General features: G+C 42.2%; 1 protein-coding gene across 1 annotated transcript; it reads right to left on the bottom strand.

The window, feature by feature from the left end:
* Positions 1 to 804: 804 nt before the first annotated feature.
* LOC137332437 (5-phosphohydroxy-L-lysine phospho-lyase-like) lies at positions 805 to 27,930 on the bottom strand. The gene is made up of 12 exons (XM_067996279.1): positions 27,768 to 27,930; positions 26,623 to 26,741; positions 23,730 to 23,889; positions 20,752 to 20,826; positions 19,046 to 19,133; positions 18,836 to 18,952; positions 13,576 to 13,658; positions 10,247 to 10,472; positions 9,196 to 9,350; positions 9,022 to 9,111; positions 2,570 to 2,700; positions 805 to 1,266 (listed from the first exon to the last, which is right to left on the bottom strand). Exons 1-12 carry the CDS (start codon positions 27,824 to 27,826, stop codon positions 1,220 to 1,222), a joined length of 1,350 nt encoding a protein of 449 aa, XP_067852380.1. The 5' UTR covers positions 27,827 to 27,930; the 3' UTR covers positions 805 to 1,219.

A 27,930-nucleotide genomic window follows, 5' to 3' on the forward strand; every position in this document is an offset into this window, starting at 1 on the left:
TTTCAGTTTACTTCTGGTTTTGTAATGAGACCAAAATGGGTTGTCACTGCCAATGTATGTAAATTAAAAAAAGAATCAAAGGCATTAAGTTTTCTGAGTTAGTACTTTTATATGTCACTATTTAATGGGGATGCACTGTGAAAGCATTATTTAGTGTCTGCTTGTACATGCTTATTCTTAAAAATGAGCACTGTACATCTGTGGACCAAGTAATATTTTTATAAAAATTTTTTGCACATTACTGTTAAATGTTATTTAAATAGGGCTTGTCTGAGGATCTATGAATTTGTTTTCAACCACATGCCCAAACTAATTGAGTTACTTTAACAAAAGCAAAATATGGCAGATGCTGGAAATCTGAAATAAAAACAGAAAATGCTGGAAACACACAGCAGGGTTAGGTCATTGACCTGAACCATTAACTTCTCTTTCCACAGATGCTGCCTGAACTGCTGAGTTACTTTGAGGCAGCTGCTGTTTTAATACTTCAAAAATCTGGGATATTTTTGTTTTCTTTACCCTGGTACTACAGAATCAAATCTACGTGGTCAGAAATGTTTGAATTTTGAGTAGGAATGTTTTGCTGCCATTTTGACTGCATTTATTTTCTACTAGTTGATTACACTCTTCCCTTAGGCATGCAGATATAATAAACTATTTCTATAGGTGTAAAAAAACTGCAATAGTTTCCATCTGGAATGTTTAAACTATTTGGTGCATTAACCCCTGGTGTCAAAATCTGTCTACTGCTCTTTGAGTCGGTCAGTGAAGACTAGTCTATTAGAGGCAAACCATAGACTCCTGTTTGGCAATTAAATGTTTTTTATTCCAGAGGTACAGTACAATTGCATAAATATCCATTTTTGATCTGATATGCCAATTTCAGCACAGCAAAATCCTACAACCATCTCGGGTCACAGGGATGGAACTTTTGGCCAGGATACTAGAGCCATCTGCTCTAAATCATACTAATGGTTCTTTTAATGTTTACATGTACTGTCAGAACAGGAATGACATTGCAGGAATCACACTTGTTAACCTAGCTGTGTTCAGGTACTGGAGTGAATTCAGAATATTCAGATGCAGGTAAGAGTACTAAAAGTAAAACTGGATTGTAGAAATGAGACAAAATCACCTGTTCCTGTGTTGCAAATTCTATATATGCTTCAGGAGCAGAGGTATAGTTTTGTTTTGACTCCATACCTTCAGTTGCTCGAATTCACTCCAGCAAAGTCTTGCGCATATCAGCCATTTTCATCTCCATTTCTAAAGATAAAAATATTCAGAAATCTTAACTTTAAATATAGCTTAATGTTGTGCTGCAAGGCAAAAGGGATGGGACTGTTTACTGCAACAACTACTTGGTTCCAAATATAGCTTCTTGCATGCCCAGTGGGGGACAAATTTGGGGAGAGGTAGAAGCAATGTTGCCATTCAGAGTTTGAATGCAAAGTCATCGACTTGAACCGTTAACTCACTCTCTCCACAGATGCTATCTGACTCCAGCATATTCTGTTTTTATTTCAGATTTCCAGCATCTGCAGTATTTTGCTTTTGTTGCCATTCAGGAATGGTCTATCTGGTTACCAAAAGAAGCCCTGTCACATTGACAGGGGGTGGAATGGGGTACTTGCATTTATATAGAACCTTTCACTTCTGAAGGATGTTCGAAAGCCCTTCTCAGCCAATTAATTACCTTTGGAGTGTAGTTGATGCTGTTTTTGTAGGTAAATGCAATAGCCAGTTTTGCATACAGCAAAGTCCCACAAATAACAGGAGATGAATAACCAGTTAAATGTTTTTGGTGGTGGTTGAGGGATGAATGTTGGTTAGGGCACCTCCTGGCTCTTTGAATGAGAGTCATGGGTTCTTTAACATCCACCTTCAGGGCCTCAGTTTAATATTTCATCTGAAAGATGGCACCCCCTACAATGCAGCACTTCACTGCTGCACTAAAGTGTCTAGATTATATGCTTGAGTCCTGGTGTGGGGCTTGTCCAAAATTTGAACATATTTTAATCCAGGATATTCCCAAAGTAAGAACTGTATCTGTAGACTAAGAAGCAAATACCATTCGGAAAATCTTGTCCTAAAGAAAATCTGGGACATACTTCAAGATGAATTTTTTCAAACTTCAAATTATTTTCTGATCAAAGGGACTCTGAGGAAGATTTCATCGCGCTCTTTTTACAACAAAGTTCCTGCTCTCCTGTTACTGTACACTAGTTGGTAGATAGATTTGCAGCTGTAAACCTATGTAAGTTACTAGATCTGTTACCAAAACAAACCATCAAACGTGATGCAATTCTTCAAAGTGATGTCTGATTTTTTTTTGAACTGTAAACTCATACAAGCTGAATACTGCACTTTTTATTTTAAGTAATCCTAACCTTTTTAAATTAGTCGTTTTTTGTTTGAAGATTTTCTGATATAAAGGTAACAGCAATTGCAAAATATTGAACGGGCAGTTGTCTAAATGCCACGGCCTCAATTTTTAAAAAAATGGTCAACGAGCAGTGCTATGAAAATGTAACTAGTTATCTTTTAATCAGTTTGTTCAAACACTTACCATTAAGTATTCCGTCAACTTTTTCAACAACAAATTGAGCATTCTCCATGGTGAAGCACATTGGGGGTTTGAATTTGACGACATTTCTATCTGGTCCATCAGTGCTAAGTAAGATAAATTCTTTCTTCAACCTGACAAGTGAAAAGTGCAAAATTAGATCACAGGTGGAAGAATGAAAAGTGGTTAAAGGGATATGGGAACAGGATGGGTAAATGTGATTAGAACTATTTGCTTGTGACTAGGTTAAATGGCCTGTTTCCATGTTGGCACTGCTATGTATGTATTTCTAAAAGTTTAGTCGAGTATAATATATAGTAGTTTGGGTCGTCAATGCAACTATCACTGCTAAAGTTTTGTCCCAGAAATTCTAATACACTGCTAATGTATCTGACCATTTTAAAATAACTTGTTTTATTTGAAATTGGAAGCCCATATGCTATATTAGTCAATTACCCATGGAAATTTCTTGGAGCTGCTTCTGCTCTGCTGGAAGTGTGGGGAAACCCTGTTTACGCATGTAAAGCAACTCCCAAGAAATTTCCCTGCCTAAGTACAGGCTTCGGTGGTTGGAGATTACTAGTGCAGGGTGCACTTCAGTCCCTGTTTTAAAGTCAATTTTTTTAATCCATATTTATAATAGAAACTACCACTGGAAACTTATCACATTGTAATTATGTACTCCTGCCAGTAGATGTGGTACAGGGCTACCACTGGCAGTGGGGTATCATTTCAATGTCACAAGTTTACATAGGGAGTTTCCATTATAAATGTGAACATAATTTATAATGAGAAAAGTTAACAAAGGAAGTGTATGCAAACATAAGATTTTTAATATAAAATGTACATAGATGATCTGGTGGATAGTATTGAGGTGTAAATTAAGTTTGATTTGAATGGGAAACAATGATCAAGTTTCAAACAATGGTTGTTGAGAAAGGCAAGTCTGGTGGGTTGAAAACAGGGTTGTAAATAGGTTTGCAAGGATATTCTGTCAGAATCACCAGTTCAAATAGCGTTTATTGCAGAAAAAAATGACTGCACACCTAGGCAACAGTTCAGTTCATTCAATATACACTGATAAATATAGTCAAGTAGCTCAGCAACTAGTGCAGTAGATACCATATATTACACCCAGCAAAACCATGTTCTGTTAATGAGTTGCCTTTAATTTGACTTGCTATATTCATTTATAAAAACTGAAGAAAATATCCTACATTAGTTACAGTAAAGTAAAATTTCTACAGTGAGAAAAGATATACTAGCCCTCAGGGTGATGCTGGACTGGTGGGCTCACTAGCGAGTTACTTCATTAAATAGCAGCAGTTTTCAGAAGATGTGAAAAATAAAGAGTGGGATAGCGAGAAAAAGAACAAACAGAAGTGACGTTTCTTTTTAAACGGTGAGTGCTGGGAAATGGACTGCACTCATTTCAGGCACTCAAGCATTCCCAGGGCAGGTGTAACAACAGCAACTTGCATTTATATTGCACCTTTAACACAGAACACGTACCAGGTGCTTTACAGAGGCATAATCAGACAAAAATTGACACCATGCCAAAGAAGAAGCAGTTAAGAGGGTGACTAAAAGCTTGGTCAAAGAGATAGGATTTAAGGATGATCTTAAATGAGAGGTATAGGGAGTGAATTGCAGAGCTTAGGTCCTAGATGGCTGAAAGCACAATTGCCAATGGAGGGGTGAGGGATGCATAAGAGACCAGAGTTGGAGGAACACACAGTTGTCTAAGGGTTGTAGGGCTAGAGAAGGTTACAAGGATAGGGAGGGGTAAGGCCATGAAGCGAATTGAACACGAGGATGAGAATGTTAAATCGAAGATAACGACATAAGAAATAGGAGTAGCCCATACGGCCCTCGAGCTTGCTCCGCCATTCAATAAGATCATGGCTGATCTTCGACCTCAACTCCGCTTTCCCGCCCGATCCCTATATCCCTTGATTCCCCATGAGTCCAAAAATCTATCTATCTATCTCAGCCCTGAATATACTCAGCAACGACAGCACTCTGGGGTAGAGAATTCTGAAGATTCACAATCCTCAGTGAAGGAATTCCTCATCTCAGTCTTAAATGGCCAACTCCCTATCCTGAGACTATGCCCCCTAATGCTAGACTCTCCAGCCAGGGGAAACAACATCTCAGCATCTACCCTGTCAAGCCCCCTCAGAATCTTACATGTTTCAATGAGATCACCTCTCATTCTTCTAAACTCCAGGGAGTATAGGCCCATTCTACTCAATCTCTCCTCATAGGATAACACACTCATCCCAGGAATCTAGTGAACTTTCATTGCACTGCCTCTAAGGCACGTGTATCTTTCCTTAGATAAGGAGATCAGTACTCCAGGTGTGGTCTCACTAAAGCCCTGTGCAATTGTCACAAGACCTCCTTACTCTTATACTGCAACTCACTTGCAATAAAGGTCAACATGCCATTTGCCTTCCTAATTGCTTGCTGCACCTGCATGCTAACTGTGTTTCTTAAGGACACCCAAATCCCTCTGAATACCAACATTTAATAGTTTCTCACCATTTAAAAATTTTTCTATTGTTTTACAAAAGTGAATAACCTCACATTTACCCACATTATACTCCATCTGCCACCTTCTTGCCCACTCACTTGTCTATATTCCTTTGCAGCCTCTGTCCTCCTCACAGCTTACTTTCCTACTTAGCTTTGTATCGTCAGCAAACTTGGATACATTACACTCGGTCCCTTCATCTAAGTCATTAATAAAAGATTGTAAATAGTGGAGGTCCAAGCACTGATCCTTGCGGCACCCCACTAGTTACAGCCTGCCAACCTGAAAATTACCAGTGTATCCCTACTCTCTGTTTTCTGTCCATTAACCAATCCTCTATCCATGCTAATATGTTACCCCCCAACCCCATGAGCCCTTATCTTGCCTTACAACCTTTTATGTGGCACCTTATCGAATGCCTTTTGAAAATCTAAATATACCACATCCACTGATTTCCCCTTTATCTACCCTGCTAGTTACATCCTCAAAGAACTCTAATAAATTTATCAAACGATTTCCCTTTCATAAAACCATGTTGACTCTGCCTAATCATATTATGATTTTCTAAGTGCCCCTGTTATCACTTCCTTAATAATGGATTCCAGTATTTTCCCAATAACTAATGTCAGGCTAACTGGCAATTTCCTGTTTTCTCTCTCCCTCCTTTCTTGAATAGAGGGGTTACATTTGCTACCTTTCAATCTTCTGGGACCGTTCTAGAATCTAGGGAATTTTGGAAGATCACAACCATTGCATCCGTGAGCCAGTGTTGGTCAGCAAACGCATGGGTGATGATGACAGTTTTGAAAGGGAGGGGAACAATACCCGAGGAGAGGGAACCAGTTACAATGTCAGCTAGCATGGCGGCCAGGAAGGGGAGTTGAGTGGCCAGAAGCTTAGTGGGAATTGTGTCGAGAGCAACTGAACGAACTGCCTCAATCTTAGTGATAAGGAAGTCTGTGAGCTTGCACTTGAAAATGGAGATGCCGAGTCCGGGAAAAGGGGTTTAAGGAGATGGTTTGTAGTGGAGAAAAGCAGCTGAGTGGGTTATCTGCATTCCAGGATCATCCTGGAGTAGTGAGTGGTTTTCTCAGAGGAGAGCTTGCTCGTGCTTTATATGGTCCAGCCAGATCTAGTGATGGATGGCTAAACCAACTGTGTGCCAGACAAGTCTGCGTCTCTTGGATTTGAGGTGCTAAGCTGGGAGCCATACCAAGGGGGACGACCATTGTGGGAGAGTAAGGCTGAGGTGAGGCAGTGATTGAGCAGATCGATAACTACATAAGTATTGTGGCGAATGGAGGGCCAAAGGTCAGACATTTGGGAGCTTGAAAGTGCAGCTGTATGTGACTTGGGGGGGTGGGGAGGTTTTTTCCAGGGCAGTGCGGAAGGAAGTGGGATATGAGTGGTGAGGGATACAAGGAAGTGATCAGAGATGACAAGGTTGAGGGGGTGGCCATCAATGTGGGTAGGTGAGTTTATATCGACGGAGAGGTTAAGGGAGGACAGGATGGCAGTGAAATCATAGAAGAGAGGCCAAGGTGAGTTAAGATGGAGATTGAAATCACCGAGGATGAGGCACTGCTCAGTGCAGAGGCTGAGGGAGGAATGGGGTGAGGAGACCTTGGTGAGAAACTCTGGGTGCCATACCAAGGGGGACAATCATTGTGGGAGAGTAAGGCTGAGGTGAGGCAGTCTGGGTGGATGGTAGAGAACAAAGAGTTTAAAAAGGAGAGGAGAGAAGGGTGGAAGAAGGTGAGGCACTCGGAGGAGGAGAAAGTGCCAGAAAAGTAGGGAAAAAGAGAACAAAGTATGATTTGGTAATAAAGGTTACAACGCCACCGTGGCAGTTTAGGAGCGGCAGGCAGTGGAAAGTACAGTCAGAGGGGAGGCTTCATTGAGTGGCAAGGTGTTGCCACCCATGAGCTAAGTTTCTGTCAAAGCCAGGACATCAATACAATCATCCACAATAAGGTTATATTGTGGAGGGCGATGCGGAGAGAAGCTCTGATTGTTGAACCACTGGCAGAGTCCAAGAGGACAGTGGTGGGTGAGGTGAGCGGGATGAGAAGGAACAAGATTAGTCCCCAGCAGGCGCACTGGGCAGGAAGTTTGGCGAGAGGAGGATGGGGCCGTTGGAGTTGCGGCTCAAAGATGTAGCAACAGGTGCCTTGATGGGCCTTTTGGAGAATGCCAAGAGAAGGACAGAAGGTAGTTGTGTGCTTATCGAAGGGGGATTCAAGCCTGGGACGATGGAGTAGGAAGACAGACGAATAGTGAAGGGTTGGGCTAGGGATGGAAGGGGTGGTGGTGGAGCACACGAGAGAGGAAAATGAAAGGGGGCATGACTGGGTGACAGGAAGGGGAGGAGACAGGAGAGAAGGGCCCAAGAGTGGTGAAGAGAAAACAAATAGCGGGGTCGGTTCTGGAGCTGCAGCCAAAATGCAAATGTGAGTGGATAGGGAATTCAGATTACATACGGAAGATTAGGGATAGCTATGTCCTGGTTGTAAACTAGGGATGGGGATGATGTGAGAGTTCATAAAGTCAGAGGTTCTTTGGTGAGATGGAGTTGACATGTAGACAAGGTGGAGTCAGCTTGGAGCACAAACGAACCAATGTCCAGGTTTGGAGACAGTTGACACCGTTAGATAGCATTGTTAAATACAGAATAAAGTTCCCCCTACAGGGTGCCTAAATGCTAGAATGTCCAGCCTTTTGAGGCAGAGGTTCAGATCCATGCAACATAACTAGCAAGTACATGAAAATGACATTTTTAAATTTTCTGCATGACAAGCACTTAAACAAAATGCTTCCAAACATCATGGGAATCACAGGAATTGTGAATATTGGCAATATTGTTTGTGCTGCTCCCCACTGACACTCAAAATAAAATAAAAATCAAACACCAATGGCCCAGAAATCAGATCATGCCCAATAACAGGCGCGGGAGCAAGTACGGACTACCTGCGCCAGTTAACACCAATACAGACAGCACACAATATCTATGTTGTCTGCTGATTAGAATGATTCATACATGCAGCCAGTGCTACCCATGCTATTCGTTGCCTGCACATTTATCGGGAGCTCAGGATGCTATTTAAAGGCAGCCAGCATGCCTTAAAGGGGAGGTGCATTCTGGCTGCAAAAACTGCAACAAGTCCTGGAAAAAATGGCTGAAGGAGGGAGCGAGCGGGCACCAAGGTTCCCTAATGCTGGACAGGAGGCCTTGATATAGGCCCACCAAGCATCAACTCATGAGGCAGTGGGAGGAGATAGTGGAGGACATCAATACCAGCAGCACTGCTCCAAGAACGTGGCTGCAATGCTGGAAAAAATTCAATGATCTAACTGGAGCTGTTAAGGCAAGACGACTGCTGAAATACTTTCTGATCACCGCTGCATCACTCACAGCCTCATTAATTATAATACCCACACAGCACTTTCAACACTGCCCCACCTACTACTCTGCATTGTCCTGCAATCACTGCACCATACTTCACTGAACATCATTTCCCTCATGCTTACACACTCAACCACTATTACAACCCTCACTTACCTACAACTCACATCTGACACACACGCACACACAGTTAGCTATTTCACCATAGTAGCCACATTCACCAAACTCCTCACAAGACTCTCACTAACACACTTCACTCTTGCAGGAGAAAGTCATTAATATTGGCCAGTTTGTTACCGGTCAAAGAAACAGTTCCTGTTTGGAGCTTATAGCAAGTTAATGGGAGTGCCTGATCACCAGTGCAGGGTAAATTTAAAGATCACAGCTCCAGAGGAACACTAGCTTTCAGCTAAATTCCACCGACGTTTTGAAAAAGGGATTTTGAATTTTATTCTAATTGTATTTTTGTAGATAGAAATTATTTCATTTTTCCCATGAATACGACATTCACAATACCTTGTAATTAAATACTGGGCTTCCTCTGTAGCAGGTGTTCTCTGCTGTCGATCTTTTACCAGCTCTACTCCGATAAATAAGCCAATGCCCCTTTGGGTACAAAAGTGAAATACATTTTACTAAATTAAAATCAAAAATATTTGGAAATGATGGTTTAATTGGCAGATTCAATACCTGACATCACCAATGATTGGATGTTTGGCTTTTTGCTCATTTAGCAGATTCAGCAGGTAAGTGCCCACTCGTATAGCATTCCCACGTAGATCTTCCTTTTCAATTACTTCTAAAACCGCAAGTCCTATTGCACAGGATACTGGACTTCCTCCAAACTGTAATCACATCAACGACAATATGGTAAAAGGGTATGTGTGAAAATTTTATATCCTAGTATACATCCCTTTTACTGCAATAATGTAACTTAACAGCTCTTCAAACATGTATGTTAATTTTAATACAAAATGGAACAATCATGTTTATTTTTGTAAATTGAATGACATTTCAATGTTGGTTGAGTTTCAACAATTCAATTTTTGGTTTCAGGTCCTTTTTAACCCCTTTCATAAAATTTGTTTCCCCTTGTCTCCTCTCTCTCTTGCCTACAATGCTGGGGTAGTGTTTCACTTTCTAGTATCTCACCCAAATGTCCTCTTCTGGATATGTATAGACACATAAAAATGTACATATAATAGTGACAAAAATTGAGTATTTTTGTCCATTGTTTATGGGTTCTCTGTATGTACTGGATTTCTTAGCTTGAAAATAAGGGGTTAGAGAATTTAATGGCTTAATAGTACAATCATACAATCTGAGTGAGGGGGAGGGAGCAATTTGGGGTGGGACCCTTTGACATTGGGTCTCTGTCCCTTTCTGCCTCCTGTTCAAAGTTCCAACTTGGAGTATGGGATTGGGCATATTTCCCTGCCCTGTAGTCGCCTGCCAGAAATTTCAGTGGTTTTTGTTTAAAAAGAAAGCTACCCTCTTCTGCAAATCCATGCTGAGAGAATGTATTCTATTTTTAAAGGTCTGCATGAAGTACATAAAAACAGTTGATTACTATTAGACATGTATCTAGGGAAACAATATTTGTATATAATTACAAAAACCCTTAATAAAAATCAATCTGTATTGCCTTTGCTCAAGTTATCAGTTTGATTTAAAGCTGTATTTCAGTGATCTTTTGATTTTGCAAAGCAGCTATAGTTACAGTTAGTGGTGCTTAACTTACTGTGTTAAAATGCTCCACTCCAGTTGCAGCAAATGCATCTGCAATTTCTTTGGTTGTAGCCACACAGGCTAGCGGGTGCCCATTTCCAATAGGTTTTCCCATAGTTACGATGTCTGGTAAAAAGTCATCTCCTTGTAGTTGGAATGCCCAGAAGTGTTTGCCAACTCTTCCAAATCCAACTTGGATTTCATCAACAACAAACAATCCCCCTGCATTCCGAATATGTCTGAAGGAGAGGATGGAATATAAGTTACTAGCATTTGATTATCTCTCTTCTCCTCGCTCCACCGCACCGCCCCTGCCCCCCCCCCGACTTGTTTGTGAAAAATATCTTGTAGTATTTGGGTCTGGTTGTATGAATTAAGTTTATTTAAGTTAAAAAGACATTGTAATTGTAACTTTTGTTAGAATTTCACTGAAATGTGTAGCATGTAAAGGATTTAGATGATGTAATTCACTTATGGAATAAGCTGAGTAAACTGGACAGAATAAATAGTCCACTTCACTTCCATGCGAATGTTGTTTGTATAACACCATGCTGCCCTCTTTTTCCCCCTGAATGTTCATCAGATTTGCATTTCTCACACACAAAGGGGCAACGGTCATGGCCAATGTCACTGTTATCAAGCTGTTGGGAAACATGAGAGATTTACTGTCTTCCATTCGGATAGTCCTCTTCTCACTTCAATTCCATTCAGCAGACATAAATAAGGCAGCACTTTTATAATTTTCCTTCCCTTTCTGTAGGAAGGTTTTGCCTCACGTATCAAAAGGCGTTTGATAAAGTGCTACATAATAGGCTTGTCAACAAAATTGAAGCCCATGAAATAACAAGGGCAGTGGCAGCACAGATACAAAATTGGCTAAGTGACAGGAAACAGAGTAGTGGTGAACGGTTGTTTTTGGACTGGAGGAAGGTATACCCAGGGGTGTTCCCAGGGGTCGGTTATAAGAACACTTTGCTTTTTTTTAATATATATTAATGACTTGGACTTAGGTGTACAGGGCACAATTTCAAAATTTGCAGATGACACAAAACTTGGAAGTGTAGTAAACAGTGAGGAGGCTAGGTGATAGACTCCAAGAGGACATAGACAGGCTGGTGGAATGGGCGGACACATGGTAGATGAAATTTAACGCAGAGAAGTGCAAAGTGATACATTTTGGCAGGAAGCATGAGGAGAGGCAATATAAACGAAATGGTACAATTCTAAAGGGGGTGCAGGAACAGAGACCTGGGGATATATGTGCACAAATCGTTGAAGGTGGCAGGACAGGTTGAGAAAGTGGTTAAAAACGCATATGGGATCCTGGGCTTTATAAATAGAGGCACAGAGTACAAAAGCAAGGAATTTATGTTGAACCTTTATAAAACACTGGTTCGGCCACAACTGGAGTATTGTGTCCAATTCTGGGCACCGCACTTTAGGAAGGATGTGAAGGCCTTAGAGAGGGTGCAGAAAAGATTTACTAGAATGGTTCCAGGGATGAGGGACTTCAGTTACCTGAATAGACTGGAGAAGCTGGAATTGTTCTCCTTAGAGCAAAGAAGGTTAAGAGGAGATTTGATAGAAGTGTTCAAAATCATGAAGGGTTTAGATAAAGTAAATAAAAGAGAAACTGTTCCCATTGGCAAATGGGTCGAGAACCAGAGAACACAGATTTAAGGTGATTGGCAAGAGAACCACAAAGGAAAAACTTTTTTACCCAGCAAGTAGTTATTAAATTGTGGCTTTCAAAAAGGAATTGGATAGATACTTGGAGAAAAAAATTGCAGGGCTACAGGAAAAAGCGGGGCAATGGTACTAACTGGATTGCTCTTACAAAGAGCCAGCATGGGCTCGATGGGTCGAATGGTCTCCTTCTGTGCTGGTAACCATTCTATGATTGCACATACAGCAGCAACCTCAACATAAACCTACCTGATTTGTTAAGGCCAGAAGCTGGGAAGATCTGGTGGGGGGGTGGGGGGAGGGGGGAAGGAGGAGGGCGGTACGGTATTTCCACAGAGCTGCTCCAGCTCCACTACTGTAACTTTAACAGAAACCCCAATCACACGTCTAAAAGGAGTTTCCACTGAAGTTACAGTGGCAGAACAGGAGAAACTCTGAGGAAATTCATCGTCCTGGTTTCCACCGAGTCTTCCCAATCTTCAGGCCTCTGGTAAAAGCACTTATTCAGCGCATGTGGTCCCTCACTGTGACATTGTGATGCTCTGGAGTATCAGATCAGCACAGAGATGCATGTGGCAGTGCAGCATATACCCTGACAACATGATATATTGTTTTCTGGCCTGCGCTGGACTTCAGATTAGCTGGATCAGCATTGGTTGCCTTCACGCCCCCCTTTAACTTAAAGGCCAGGTTGTGAAAGAGCAGCCCACTCTGCTGTGTTTATGCCCCTATAATAGGCAGAAGTGAGCAACGATCTGTCTGGTCCCCCAGAGTATGAGGCCCGGTAACTTTAACTCCCAGACCTCAATTGCATTTCCTGCCGCAGACTTCTGCCTGAAGTCGGCAGGAATGACATGGATGCTGGGGTCGGAAGTGGGAAACCGCACAGCAGCAGGTCACCGCCTGGGACCCACAGTAACAGTCCCCGGCAAGGTAAGTTAGGAAGCATGGCTGGGGGGGGGGGGGGGGTGGGGGGAGTTGAGAACCATTGCGGTTGGGGGAGGGAAGGGGAAGCTTGGGGCAGGGAAGGCCCATGGTCTTCTCGTGAGGCCAGAGGCGCACTCCTACTAAACAAAACTTACCTAGGCCTCTCCTGGCTACGATGCTGCCCGCTTTCACTGGTGAGTCCAAGATTGTGCGGCACCTAGTCGGCCCGCAATTAAAATGGCACTTGTGTTTTCACCAGGAGAGCGGGGTTAAAATCGACCCTGAAGTGTTAGGTAGATATCTACTGTAAATGTTATTAAATTATATGACTGTTACTTAATTTCTGGTAAAGTAAAATTGCTTGATATTATAAGCTTACAATAAAATCATTACAATTATGGGCTCCTGCTTGTGAAGACTGGAATGGGCTCTTATGGATGCATAAGATCTGTCCAGTAGTTGAAAGCAATTACCAGACAGGGTGTGCTGTCCATTGGCTGGGTTTGTTGTTGAAAGTTTACCTACATCTCAAAGGGCAGACACTTTCCAAAGTATGGAACCATCCATCAGATTGCTCTCCGATATGAGGACCAGAATAATCTAGAGTAAGAAAGCTAGAAACCCTTCCCCAAAAAATGTAACTGACCAAAAAAAAAGATTTCATTTTAATATTTTTAAGCAAGAAATATGTGATACCCACATTTAGGCAAAGTAATATGTAATACATACTCTGCAACCTTCTGGAAATATCCTGTAGGTGGAATTATGTGACCTGCAACACTTGGCAATGATTCAGCAAAAAATGCAGCAATCTGGATAGAGGAAGATGAAAAAAAAACTAGAAACTAGTATGGAATTACGATGCATGAAAAATGTAAACCAGACATCTGAATTCAAGGAGATGTGGTGAAATCAAAACGTTAATGAGTTAGCTGCACGTGGATAGAAATTCACAGGTTTGCCAACTTCCCCAGTGGCTCACTGTCTGGTGTGAGCCGAGCCAATGAGACCACAAAAGTCCCAAGTTCGAGGTCTAATATTTACTGAATTACCTCATCTCATCCAGGGTAGTATGGAGCACTACCAATAACCTCACTGTCTCTGGACTAGAGAAAAATTGGCCAGAGTTTCCATGACAGATCACTATTCACTGACCTCTGCTGGAAAATGTGTGTGGACATCGTTGATGAGGACAGAATCATTCTCAGCTGTAATGCCTCAAGCTTGTGAATGCTCACTGTGTGGCTACTTAGATGTGGGCACTATTACAGTGAATTTGTCTTCATCCTTATCCAGCAAATACAACAGGACCTGCTCAATAGCAATCAAGAGCAGGAATCATTCAATCATAGGCCTAGAAATTTGGAGGCGCAGCGCCCATATTTCAGGTGCTAACTGGCCTCCTAAGCCTCTAATACGGCGGGCAGGAAACACCCTCAGGAAAATCAGGTCTACATGTGGCCTAACAGGCGGTCCCTTTATTAGCCGATCCCTCCCCCCCCCCCCCCCGCCGCACCCCGATCCCTCCCCCCCCGCCGCACCCCGATCCCTCCCCCCCCGCCGCACCCCGATCCCTCCCCCCCCCCGCCGCACCCCGATCCCTCCCCCCCCCCCCGCCGCACCCCGATCCCTCCCCCCCCCGCCGCACCCCGATCCCTCCCCCCGCCGCCGCACCCCAATCTCTCCCCCCGCCGCCGCACCCCGATCCCTCCCCCCCCGCCGCACCCCGATCCCTCCCCCCCGCCGCACCCCGATCCCTCCCCCCCCGCCACCGCACCCCGATCCCTCCCCCCCCCCGCCGCACCCCGATCCCTCCCCCCCGCCGCACCCCGATCCCTCCCCCCCCCGCCGCACCCCGATCCCTCCCCCCCCCGCCGCACCCCGATCCCTCCCCCCCGCCGCACCCCGATCCCTCCCCCCCGCCGCACCCCGATCCCTCCCCCCCGCCGCACCCCGATCCCTCCCCCCCCCGCCGCCGCACCCCGATCCCTCCCCCCCCGCCGCCGCACCCCGATCCCTCCCCCCCCCGCCGCCGCACCCCGATCCCTCCCCCCCCCCGCCGCACCCCGATCCCCCCCCCCCGCCGCCCTGACAGCCACCGATACCTCCCCCCTATTCCGACAGCCACTGATACCTTCCCCCCCTCCCGATACCTCACTCCCTCGCGATCGCCACCGATACCTCACCCCCCCATTCCCTGTTTGCCACTGATACCTCACCCCTGCCCCTCACCCGATCGCCACCACTAGCTCCCACTCCACCGAACACCGCTTCCTTCCTGACCTGATCACCACCTTTTCTCATTTACCTGAGGGCCACTTCTGTCGACACTGCAGCCTAATCTTCAATGTTGCTTTGCCAGCGTGCTGCCGGTTACTGTCCACAGCTCGATGGATAGGAGACCCGAGGCCCAATATCAGGTGTGCTCGGGCCTCACCATTCAGGGAATAATCCCTGCGCCCCCCCCAAGACTAGGTGTGCTCGAAATTCTAGACCATAGTGTCAATTTGACTCAGTAGTAGCATACTTGCTTCTGAGTCAAAAGGTCTTAGGTTCAAGTCCTATTTTAGGATTTGATCATATAATCTAGGCTGTTGCTTCAGTGCAGTACTGAGGGAGTGCTGCATTGTTTGAAATGATGACTGTTCAGGGAAACATGAAAGATCACATGGTACTATTTTACGAAAATAAGGAGTTCTCTGGTGTCCTGGCCAACATTCTTCCCTCCGTCAACACAAATAAAACCGATGAACTGGTAGTTTCTCTTATTTACCATTTGTGGGACCTTGCTGGGTGCAAACTGATTGCTGCGTTTACGTACAAGACAATAGTTCATTGACTGTGAAGCATTTTCTACCATGTCTTGAGGACTTAAAAGGCCCTCTATCAATGCAAATTATGTTTTCTTCCTTTCATTGCCAATTGTCCATTTCTCCACCCAGCTCCGAAATGTTGAGAAGTGTCCCCACTGCAACCTCAGCCAAGACTGGCTAACTCACCAAAAAGGAAACTTTTCTGGCCTGTACTGCTCAGTGCCATACTACGCAATGTTCAGCCACTAAGCATATTGAACTTAATAAAACAATTATTAAGTCCTAATAAATAATTCTACAATAATTTATAGTCTATAAAAATATGTAATCTGTTCAGAGATCACAAATTATAATTTAAATCAACGAAAAAGAAACTGTCATTGCTTTTTGTCTGTCCCTTTAAAATATCAATTTCGAATATTGGATTCTGGAAAAATAGCATAAATGTGTTCGCCAAGCTTATATAATATTTAGATATGAAGTTGATAACGTGACATCAGGTTTTTTACCCTCCCTTAATTCCTGCTTTCCTGAATATGATAGTTTATGTTTGGTGTTAATTTCACACGTGGTGTCAGCAACCTGCCAATATTTCACTGTCTATAAGTCTAGACAGTAAGCATAAATGGACATTTTGATGGGGGTTATCACACCAAAGCCTGCCACTTGTTTACGTCCACTTCCAGAAGGGCCATTTGAGTGTGATTGGAAGTCTGAACTTACAACCAATATATTTTTCCTACTGTGCACAGTGAAATGGAGCAGCAGTTTTCAACAGCAGGAAAATTTCTGTAGCATCCACAGCAACAAGGAGATAAAATAATGGGAGCTTTAAGGCCCAAAACACACAAGAGACTACGGAAAAAATGAGTGACAGACCCACTACCAGTTTTCCCTAACTGCATATATACAAATACATAGAAGTTACAACACAGAAACAGGCCATTCGGCCAAACCAGCCCGTGTCGGTGTTCATGCAAGCAAATAGTTCTAATCACATTTACCACCCTGTTTCCATAACCCTTCAACCCCTTTTCCTTCATCCAACTATCCAATCTAATCTTGAATGTTGCTCAGTTTGGGTTCCACCAGGACCACTCGGCTCCAGACCTCATTACAACCTTGGTTCAAACATGGACAAAAGAGCTGAATTCCAGAGGTGAGGTGAGAGTGACTGCCCTTGACATCAAGGCAGCATTTGACCGAGTGTGGCACCAAGGAGCCCTAGTAAAATTGAAGTCAATGGGAATCAGGGTGAAAACTCTCCAGTGGCTGGAGTCATACCTAGCACAAAGGAAGATGGCAGTGGTTGTTGGAGGCCAATCATCTCAGCCCCAGGACATTGCTGCAGGAGTTCCTCAGGGCAATGTCCTAGGCCCACCATCTTCAGCTGCTTCATCAATGACCTTCCCTCCATCATAAGGTCAGAAATGGGGATGTTTGCTGATGATTGCACAGTGTTCAGTTCCATTCGCAACCCTTCAGATAATGAAGCAGTCCATGCCTGCATGCAGCAAGACCTGGACAACATCCAGGCTTGGGCTGATAAGTGGCAAGTAACTTTCGCACCAGACAAGTGCCAGGCAATGAACATCTCCAACAAGAGAGAATCCAACCACCTCCCCATGACATTCAACGGCATTACCACCGCCGAATCCTCCACCATCAACATCCTGGGAGTCACCATTGACCAGAAACTTAACTGGACCAGCCACATAAATACTGTGGCTACAAGAGCAGGTCAGAGGCTGGGTATTCTCCGGCGAATGACTCACCTCCTCACTCCCCAAAGGCTTTCCACCATCTACAAGGCACAAGTCAGGAGTGTGATGGAATACTCTCCACTTGCCTGGATGAATGCAGCTCTAACAACACTCAAGAAGCTCAACACCATCCAGGACAAAGCAGCCCCCTCGATTGGCACCCCCCTTCCATCACCCTAAACATTCACTCCCTCCACCACCGGCGCACTGTGGCTGCAGTGTGTACCATCCACAGGATGCACTGCAGCAACTCGCCAAGGCTTCTTCGACAGCACCTCCCAAACCCACGACCTCTACCACCTAGAAGGACAAGGGCAGCAGGCACATGGAAACAACACCACCTGCACATTCCCCTCCAAGTCACACACCATCCCGACTTGGAAATTTATCACCGTTCTTTCATCGTCGCTGGCTCAAAATCCTGGAACTCCCTACCTAACAGCACTGTGGGAGAACCTTCACCACATGGACTGCAGTGATTCAAGAAGGCGGCTCACCACCACCTTCTCAAGGGCACTTAGGGATGAGCAATAAATGTTGGCCTTGCCAGCGACGCCCACAACCCATGAACGAATAAAAAAAAAAACTTAGTTTCTGCCTCAACCACTAATGCTGGACGTGAATTCCACCGCCTCACAACTCTGTGTAAAGAAGTCTCTCCTGCCTCCTGTTTTAAATCTCTTAAATTTATTTTTGTAACTACAGACCCTTGTTCCTGACCCCTCAACTACTGGAAGCAGTCTGCTTCTATCTAGCCTGTTCCATCCTTTCATAATTTTAAACACTGCTATCATATTGCCCCGTTATCTGCATTGTTCTAAGGAAAAAATAACAAATTTTTCAAGTCTTCCTTCGTATTTCCTCATACTAAGCAGCATCCCAATGAATCTGTGTCATTCCCTCTCTAAAGCCTCAAAATCTTTCCTATAGTGAAGCCCATTACTCTTCACTTTACTCTAAATGAGGTCTTATTAAGATTTTACATATGCTTATCATTACCTCTTGGCTTTTATATTCTATCCCTCTTATAGCTAAGGATCCTTTTCAATGCAACTGGAAATGGCCGCCTCCCGACTTATACTGCCCATGGTTTGTGGGTGGGCTAAGGAACTAGAATTAGCAAAGCAGATGAAAATGAAAATGTTGGGATCTTAACTGTGCCACTTGATCCCTATTTACTTAAATTAATGTGGCCCCGGCTGTTTCCAACAGGAGCGCTGGCTGCCTAAATTAAAGTCCGCTCGGAAATCAGAACAGGCGAACCTCCAGCGATAATTCAGCGGCATATTTTCTCCCCCAGTTTTCGTCCTGCCAATGAGGCAAGAATCAGAGAATCTGCCCCCTAGAATTCCCTCCCTAGATACTTTCAACTAGTTATATGACACAATATTGTTTTTTACCATGGTATTGTACCTTATGATTTTTCTTTTCTACTTCATCAATGACAGATTTCACTTCATTTGCATAGGCTAAGGCTGGATCAGGATGATCTTCCCTGAACATTCCTCGGTAGGTATCTGGAATAGGCACCTGTCCAGAAAGTAAAGTTTATTGTAGCTGAAAGGAAGTTCACAAAGTAAATGTTCTGACAAGTATTACAGTTTAACTACTAGACCAACATACCACATGAACCCAATCCTTTTGTGGTCTTAGACTCCTGAACTTATAAGGACTGATATCTATCAACGAATTAAGGTGTCCATGGTAAGCACTTTGAATACAAAAAGTAATAATTACTTGGTCAGTCACATACACATTACATCCGGGTAGAAATGTAGTTCAATGCAGTATGGTCTTCAATATTGCAATGCAATATAATTATCACCATCTTAAATGTAATACTACTTAAGGCCTTGCAAAACAAACCTGGTATCACTACAATGAGAAAAAGTCAAGAGAATCTATATATGTTACCAGTAATAACCAATACTAATTGATTAAACCACCTTAAATTTATCTATCATAAAATGCTTGACTTTTGATCTTGCAATTTGATTTTGCAATTTGATTTCATCTAAATCACTTGACTATATTACTGTCTTGTGATTCATAGAAGAATCGCTCATTATTATTTTCAAATACAGTAGATATGGATTGCAATGCTTTTGTGAATTAAGATGTAGGTATGTGAAAAGAACTAGCATTTATATAGTACCTTATTATTCTGAAAGCAATTCACAACTAAAAGAATGACTTTTGAAGTGCAGTTAGTTACTTATGTAGGCAGACAATCCGTGCACAGTAAGGTTGCATAAACAGCAAATGAAATGATTTACCAGAAAATCAGTTTTTTGGCATTGTTGGTTGAGGGAAGAATATTGGGCAGGGTACCAGGTGAACTTGCTGTTCTTCTGAGAGTAGCACCATGGGATTTTTGCATTAACTTAAATTACAGTAACAGTAAGAGAGAATCTCGATTTAATGTCTCATCTAAAAGATGGCATCTTGGAAAACACAGTACCGCACTGAAGTTTCAGTGTAGATTATGTGCTCATGACTTAGAATGAAAATTGAACCTCATAACCTTCTGATTCAGAGGCAATATTTACTATCATTCTTTTTGTCCTAACTTCTCAGGTACGGGTTACCATGGAAAAATGGTTGCAAAAATACCTTTCTATCCCTATCTTATTGATTCCCTCATCTTAAAAACTCCCCTCCCACCCCTTATCTTGCCCCCAGCATTAAGAAGAATATATTTAACTGATATTTTTTAACTTCACTGTCTAATTCAATATTTTCAGGGTTTCATTAGGTACACACCAGATCAAATTCATTTCATATGGGTTCCATTAGCCATATGTAGATTGAAGTACAATTGGAACAAATGTGTAATTTTTGCTAAACAATCTAAATATGCCTTGGATGAAGCACAATCCTAATATGGCTGATTAGGGTTCAATACTTTCTCAAATTATTCAATTCATGCTATTATGGAAAATTATTGGCTGACACATTCCATTCAATTTATATAGTAAAATGCCAAAGATAGCAGCTGGCTGTCAGTTCTGACTCCTGCAGCACAATTGGAGCTGAAATTCCTCCTGTCGATAATTTTACTGAAGACATCAATGTGAGTAAAAAACAGGAAATCCTTGCCTGATTTTTTTCAGTAAAGTTATCAACAGGAGAAATTTCACCCCTTTGTAACGTGATATTAAATTAAGTACTCCTCACAGTAAATCATGTTTTGCTTTCTAAAAACCAAATTATTTAACTTAATGTTTGTGTACTGGTAAGGACAAATGGTTAAAATTGAAAACTTACTGAAGAAAACATAAATCTAGACTTACATATCGATTCACTTAAACTTATAAAAGCTAACTTACTTGTCTAGGACAACAATATCTTCATGCTGGGTGTATTGTTGAGCTAGCCTGAGAGCAAGATCATTTGCCTCTGAACTGTAATGACATTAAGAAAAATCACATTTAGTTCATATTAACCTTTCTGCATAGCCAAATCAAAACTTACATTTATGTTCCAGTTACATAATAGGAGAGGCACGACAAATCAACATTTCAACAGTCATAATACTGAGAGTTGATAGAAAATGTTCATTGTGGGATCCTTTCTATAATATAACCTTTTTTCATTTCACAATCCTTCTAGTTAGTGTGTTACATTATGTTCAGTATACAAATTGATCCCAAATTTCCACGCCGGATTTGGCATTTTTCCTGAGAAAATTAGGGAATCTTTCGTTTTGGGTAGGAAAATTGGGCGGAAGCCATTTCCACTGGTTTGCCGCTTCAAAATCAGTTCCAAGTTTCCTAACACCACTTGCACCTGCCTGTCCACCGAGTCCCACCGGAGACTGTATGGTCTAGGTGGGTGGGCAACTAGTTGCTGATGTGATCGGCCAGCCAGTCTGCCAATCATATTATAATGAGGCCCAGTCGTTAAAATCAGGAGGTAGAGTTAGAGGAAGTAGTGTTGGCCAGAGGCTGCAAAAACCTACTGAGCTTAATTCGAAGTGCGAACAAAGACACTGACCTTTTGAACTGAGGTGACCTGGAGTTCAGTCACTGGTCTGAACTGGCCAGAAACGGTTTGAATTCGTTCCGCTTCTTAGAGAGACAAAGGAACGGTGATGCTACCTGGGCCCTTGGAACAGAGCCAATCAGGGGATGACATCGATCACTCCAGCAACTTTGAGCCAACCGGAGAAGACAGCATCGTTCGAAAAGACAGACTTAGGGAATAAAACTGAAGAATTGCTGGTTTGGTCCCAGTGTGTGTCTTTGTTTGTTTGTGAGCAAGAGAGAGAGTCAGTGTGTGTTTTTGTTGGTGTGTGTTTGTGAGGGAGACTCTGGAGACTAACCCTCGTGGAAGTGAATAACTTACGTCAGGGACGTAAAGACTGCGTCAGGGACGTGGAGACGACGTCGGGAGTAAGAGGGAGAATTGCCTGGCCAGCAGCGTCTCTCCTTTCCGGGTAATATAATATCCTTTCTATTCTGGGACCACTCTGGGAGTGTTGTCAGGAAAACCTAGTGGGTGTGCGTTTAAAGCCTAATACTCGGGGAGTATTACTAGAGAAACCTAGTGGGTGTGTGTTTAAATCCTAGTTTGAGTATAAACCTGTATAACCTGCTGTAAACGACATGCCTATACCTAACTAGACGTATAAGCGGTATGTACATGATCTAATAACGTTAATAAAGCAAATTGAGAATTAAGAGAGAATTGACTCTTCCTCTGTGTACTAAGCTAAAACTGTTAACCGGTGACTTCCGGTCAACAGTAGGCTCCCTTTCTTTTAGGACATTGTTGAACCATTTAGGTTTTTATGAAAATCTGGAAGGTTTCATGGTTAGTTTTCTGGTCCTACCATAAAAATGAGCAGATTCATTCAAACCTACAACCTCTTGCTTGCTAGTCCAGTACAATAACCACTGGGCTACCATGCCCCTAGGGAACAAAGGACAAGTGATCACATGGTCTGGGGCAGAATGTGTGTTCAATCTGGTAAGAGACACACTGGGGGTGAGCAGATCCTCCTTTTATGATATTGCTGACCAGACTGAGAGGAAACACTGGTCATAAAGGTTATATTTGGCCTGCTAATGGGGACAGTGTGGCATACTTATTATTTTCTATATTACCTGGAATAATAGGTTGTTAAGTTGAATAAGGTGAGAGACATTCTATAACTGCTACTCTGTATGTTTATTTTGTGATTGTTAATAAATCAGCTCACTGATCTATTTTTGGTCTCGTCTCTCACTGAAGTGTTAATCAGTTTCCCTTTTTGGAAGTTATGAGAAGTGCACATGGTAGTATATGCAGGATTAGAGTGTCCAGTTCTTATTGCAATAGAGTTTCATTGTTACAGGTCCCTGGGAGACGCCATCTTATGACTTGATATCGGGCAGGAAAGATAAATGCCTTGTTCAAAGGGATACAGGATCTGCTTACAAGAGAAACCAGTGATACTGTACCCAAGAGGATATTTAGAGTAGACCAAAATTTGTAGCATCTCCCTTGAGCTGACCGTCTATTTTTCCAGGTTATAATCAAAAAATGAGTGACAAATCACCATAGGCAATCTAACTTTACACGATATTCACAATGTTACAGGGTTGCAGAAATATTCTCCTTGATGTAGGTAGGTTGTTTGCCAGTGTGTGTGTGGCAGGAAGGGCTTGCAGCTAAATGTGGTCACTGAATATGGAAAATACAATTTAGCTTGAAATTATAAAGGTAGGTCTGATTTGTTCCTTTTTGGATAATCTTACTGAACTGGTAAATTCCATGGAAATAATTAAAAACAATGAATTCCACAGTTCCTCCAGTGAACAGATAATTCAAATAAACCAAGAGGCCTGAGGTTTGATTCCCAGTCAATGGCTGGTTAGTTGATCTCAAATGGGGTGATGCTATGGCACTACAATTCATCTGAACATCTTGCATTAGGGAGAAAGAAAATAGACCAAAGTTCACACTTTTGGTCACTATGCAGTGGACAATGCTGGAAGTGCACACAGTGGACATAGGGAGAGGACAGGCATAGGCTCAGCTATGATATGCTTCCCTCAAACCACAATCGAATAAAACTCACAGCCAAGGCACACAAATGAATAATGGTTACCTGGCTAAGGTACCAAACAGCAAACAACTATGAAACTATACTCCCGTAAGGAGTTAGTGCCTTCAGGAAAGAATGAAAATTGATAAAACTGAATTTCAAGCCACCCAGAAGTCATAAGAATTTAATACAATTATTATTTGAAATGATTGATTTCTAGTAATGTTTTCATGGAAAATGTACACATTTAGGAAAGTAAAAGAGATAAAATTTTACCCAGAGTTCACAAAATAGAAAACTGATAGTTTCTGCGGCAGTGTCTCCGATAATTTCTTTGCATAGTGGACCATATTGTCATGTAGAAAACGTGCATTTGTGTTCAATATTGCCATTTGTGTTAATCCAGCTTTCACAACATCTGGGTGACAATGTCCAACTATAAAAGGGAAAACAAATTTAAAGGCAGGCAAACTGTTTTGCATGTGGCTTCATAATATTTTAAGATAACAGACAATGCCTCATCTAATTTAAACTAACATTCATTAAATCCAATTAAACTCAGCTGGTAATCCATAGTTATTTTAGTAAGTTTAAATTGGACTTGCGTTCAAATTTGGCACCAGGCCTCATTTATATTTAACTGCCGACAGCAGCCCTGTTAGGTTCTGTGAAGGGGGGGGGGGGGTGCAGGCGATGCTGATAGGGGGGCAAACTCAGGCTGCCAGTGACCCACGGTTGTTTTGTGGAGCCAGGAGGAGAACGCCCACTCTTCCGACTCCACAAAATACAGACATTTTCAAAGTTTTTGGGGCTTTTCTCAGTGGCCTCCAGCGGTGCCATAAAGCCACTCTGAACCCAGGAGAATTAGTCGGAGCTTGTGCGATGTACACTCCACCTAGTTGATGTCCAATTTCACATACTGGTGTCCTGCAACTGGCATAGGACCCTGATCTGAATAACTAAATCAGCCTGCTGCCTGCTTCAGGTGGGCTTCCTGGGCGACTAAATGTCACTCACTTCCGGGCTTAATTGGATGTGGGAGATTGTCATCCCATTTTGGAGCCAGTTTCAACTATTTCATACCCGGAAAACAAGTATGTCGATGTCCAATTTCTCCCTCAGTTACTTTTTGAGTTTGTCAGGTAGTTTAACATTCCATATAGAATTACTACTAAATTCCTTTCGCAACCTTATTAATTCAGCTTCTTTATATCGTCCTCTACCGATCATCATTCTTTGGCTTTGTGGATAGATAAGTAATGTGCTCTCAGTGACCGCTTGGAGCAGGCTATTAAGGTGCATAAAAGTGTTCAGAATTCATTCAACCACTGATCTTTCCTCACTCCCCCAATGAGTAATTCATATTCATTTTATGGCTAATGCTAATAATACCCAGTGATTATTTTTTAAATATATTGAAAATTGCCATAACAAAATTCAAAACCTGATTAAATTTAAAGCTGATAAAAATGAGATAGAAATGCTCTTCATCATTTATTATATTCTTGGCTTGGCAGATTACATTTCCATCTGATGGAAATCAGAACAATGTCGGTCCCCTAAAAGGGCACTATAGCTCACTGGTTTTGGGCAACTTTAAAAGAAATCATCCACATGCTAAGCAGCAATTCAATTTAAATCAATCAATCAATCTAAAATGAAAGTCACTTGTGGTTCTTCTAGATGCTTCCCCTCCCCAAAATAGCACAATTCCTCTTAAAATGTTTTGGGTAGAAGCACATAATTATCAGAAAACTGTTAGAATCATGCACATTGCCCAAGATGTTTTTTTAAATCAGATCTTGTGGCACTAAGTTCTCATGAGTTCTTAATATAGCAAGTTTAAATTTCAGTGTTGACTGCAGAAAATAATTAGAATCATGCTCCTTGCCTAAGATGTCTTCTTATCAACATACCGCCCTGAAAGAGATCGCTGCTTCCAAAAGGACGAAACTAAAATGTCTCCAGCACCCTTTGTTGCAGCATAGGTGGCTAATAAGGCTGATTTATACTGCACTAATGATCACTGTAGTCAGTGGTTTGCAGCCAGCAGCACCATATTTATACTGCTGCTGATGAGAGCTCTGCACATGCATACTTGCATCTATAGACAGAGCTCTGATTCCAGCCGTTAAGTACATTTTAAAATATTTTGAGAACATATTCTGCTTAAGTTTAGAAAGTGCTCAGGAAGTCCATTTTTAAACCCCCTTAATACTTGACTGGAATTATATATGTGGTGTCAAATAAAAGCTTCAGACTGCCTCCCCAAGGCATTTTGCACTGCTCCATTCTGGAGTCAGATTGGTTTCCACTTTACAATGACACAAAAGTGACAATATGATTACATTCTTAGTGATTGTTTAAGTATCTGGTCAGATCATCCATATTTTGGAACTGAGAAGGCTTACACTATGTAGTGGTGCTCTCAAATCTACTTCAGGACAAGCAGAAGTCAGATAAAGTGATGCTACTAGAAGTATGGGATGGTGCAGTGGGTTGGCATGGTGTCCTTTCACCCCTAGGACCTGGCTTGAAAGTCACCTATCTCTGCAGCTGTAAAAGTCTTAAGTGAAATTCAGTTTTAATTTAATTGCCAGTCGTACCCACAACACAAAACTGCCTGTAGTTCACAAAATGGGGACAAATCTTAAGACCGTTACTTCAGACAGGATAGCTGCTACGTGCAAGATGACCATCTTTTCTTCATTGGCAGCAATACCAAAAAGTTTTTTTTTTGAAGGAACAGCACCTTTATGACTTTTACTGGAATAGCCAATGAGCCCAGGATATATGAAGCTCACTCTCAGTCAAAGATGATTATATTTTTCTTTGATTTTCTATTCGATCATCAGATAGGTGGGGGCATTATACCAAGCTCAATGCTGTCTATACCTGATGTCCATTCAAGTCACTATCATTGGATAACCTGTAGCAGAGGTGCAGGGGGCAATTGTGGTCACCTCTCCCCTCCACTCCACTCCACTCCACTCCACTCCAGCTAAGAACAGCTAACTCAGCACAGACCAGAGATCGAACCTAGGACTTTCTTGGCCTGTGACTCAATACTACCCTGAGTTGTGTATTTGCCCACTGGGTCAATAGGGAAGCTACATGTAACTTTTTAAAGTTGTGCAACATTTGCCATCTGTTTTAATGATTTTCTTACCATGAGCAACATTATTAATACAGTCCAAATATTTTCTTTCCTTCTCATCAAACATATATTGGCCCTGAGCTCTGACAATCTTGATAGGATCATCTGGGAAAAAGAGTTTGCAAGAAGACCTACAAATAAAAGCGCAGAGAACACAATGTGACAAAAATGTTATACATTCTTAATACTTATATTCTTTTAACCTTTAATTTCCCAATGTTATACTTCTCTGTACTACATTATATACATTTATAATACATTGCTTTCTTTTGAAACAAAGGAGTGAAATCAAATATAAAGAATAAACCAAGTCTATTTAACTGTCCACAGTACATGATTACTAATTTATGTTGGCTGTTTCCATCGACTGTATAATACACCAAGACCCTCCACAGGCCCATATTTGAGGAGAATGGGGCATTTATTTATGGAGCTCAGATACACCTCAGTAACCACAGAAAGTAGAATGCAACACTGCCAATTTGTGGGATTATAATATTTTCTGTAATGCAGTTTGCAGGGGGTTTAAAAAAACTCTGCTCAGATCTCTCATTTAAACAAAAGGCAATTTAAAAAATCCTGATCACTTGCAAGGTTAAACAAACATACACCGAACTTTAAACTTGCTATATCTAAAGTATATAGAAGTTCATTTTCTGCAAGGGGGTGGGGATTTAATAAGTTTTAAAAGAGGAAATAAGCATTGATGGTGCAATGGCACAGGTACAGGGGGCCAAATGGCATCCCCCTGTGCTGTAATTTCTATCGATCTATGAAAACTCTCCTTTATTGTTGGCACTGAGCTGAGTTTAGGACAATGCACCTGGTGAGAAGTGCCCCAAACACAAAGCCCGCTGCCCTTCAATCAACATTTGCAGACGTCACGTGGCCGGAATATCACATGACCAGACCTCCAGGAATGCTTCCAACCAGCGTTTGGCAACCCTATTAATATTTGGTCTATTTCCACACAGAGCGATATTATTCTCAACTCTTCATGATCATGTCAGCACAAACCGTGGTATTATTTCTACAAGGCATTGCACTTGCGCACTACTGAGGAACCGAAATAAACCTCACCATATTTTGTGGCAAAATTAGAATAAAAGATCTCCGACTCGATTCCAATCGCACCGATTGGAATCTTCAATACTTACGCAATTAACTTCTTTCGAAGAGCCAGGGTTTGCCCTTTGTTGTAGAGTTCAAAAGCCATGTTCTGACGCACAGTTTGTTACAGAGCTGTGTTATCTCTCGCACCGCTCACATTCCCACAGCTGCTTCACCCTCAGTCATTGCCCAGAACACGTCACTGGATAC

Source organism: Heptranchias perlo, chromosome 14 (assembly GCF_035084215.1).
Source record: "Heptranchias perlo isolate sHepPer1 chromosome 14, sHepPer1.hap1, whole genome shotgun sequence".
NCBI lineage: Eukaryota > Metazoa > Chordata > Chondrichthyes > Hexanchiformes > Hexanchidae > Heptranchias > Heptranchias perlo.

Excerpts from the sequence above, each read along its gene's own strand:
- LOC137332437 (XM_067996279.1), bottom strand. The coding sequence starts at position 27,826 with ATGGCTTTTGAACTCTACAACAAAGGGCAAACCCTGGCTCTTCGAAAG. Across the intron at positions 23,890-26,622 it reads TATTAATAATGTTGCTCATG|TTGGACATTGTCACCCAGAT; the intron begins GTAAGAAAATCA and ends TCCCTTTTATAG. Across the intron at positions 20,827-23,729 it reads TTCTATTTTGTGAACTCTGG|TTCAGAGGCAAATGATCTTG; the intron begins GTAAAATTTTAT and ends ATGTCATTACAG.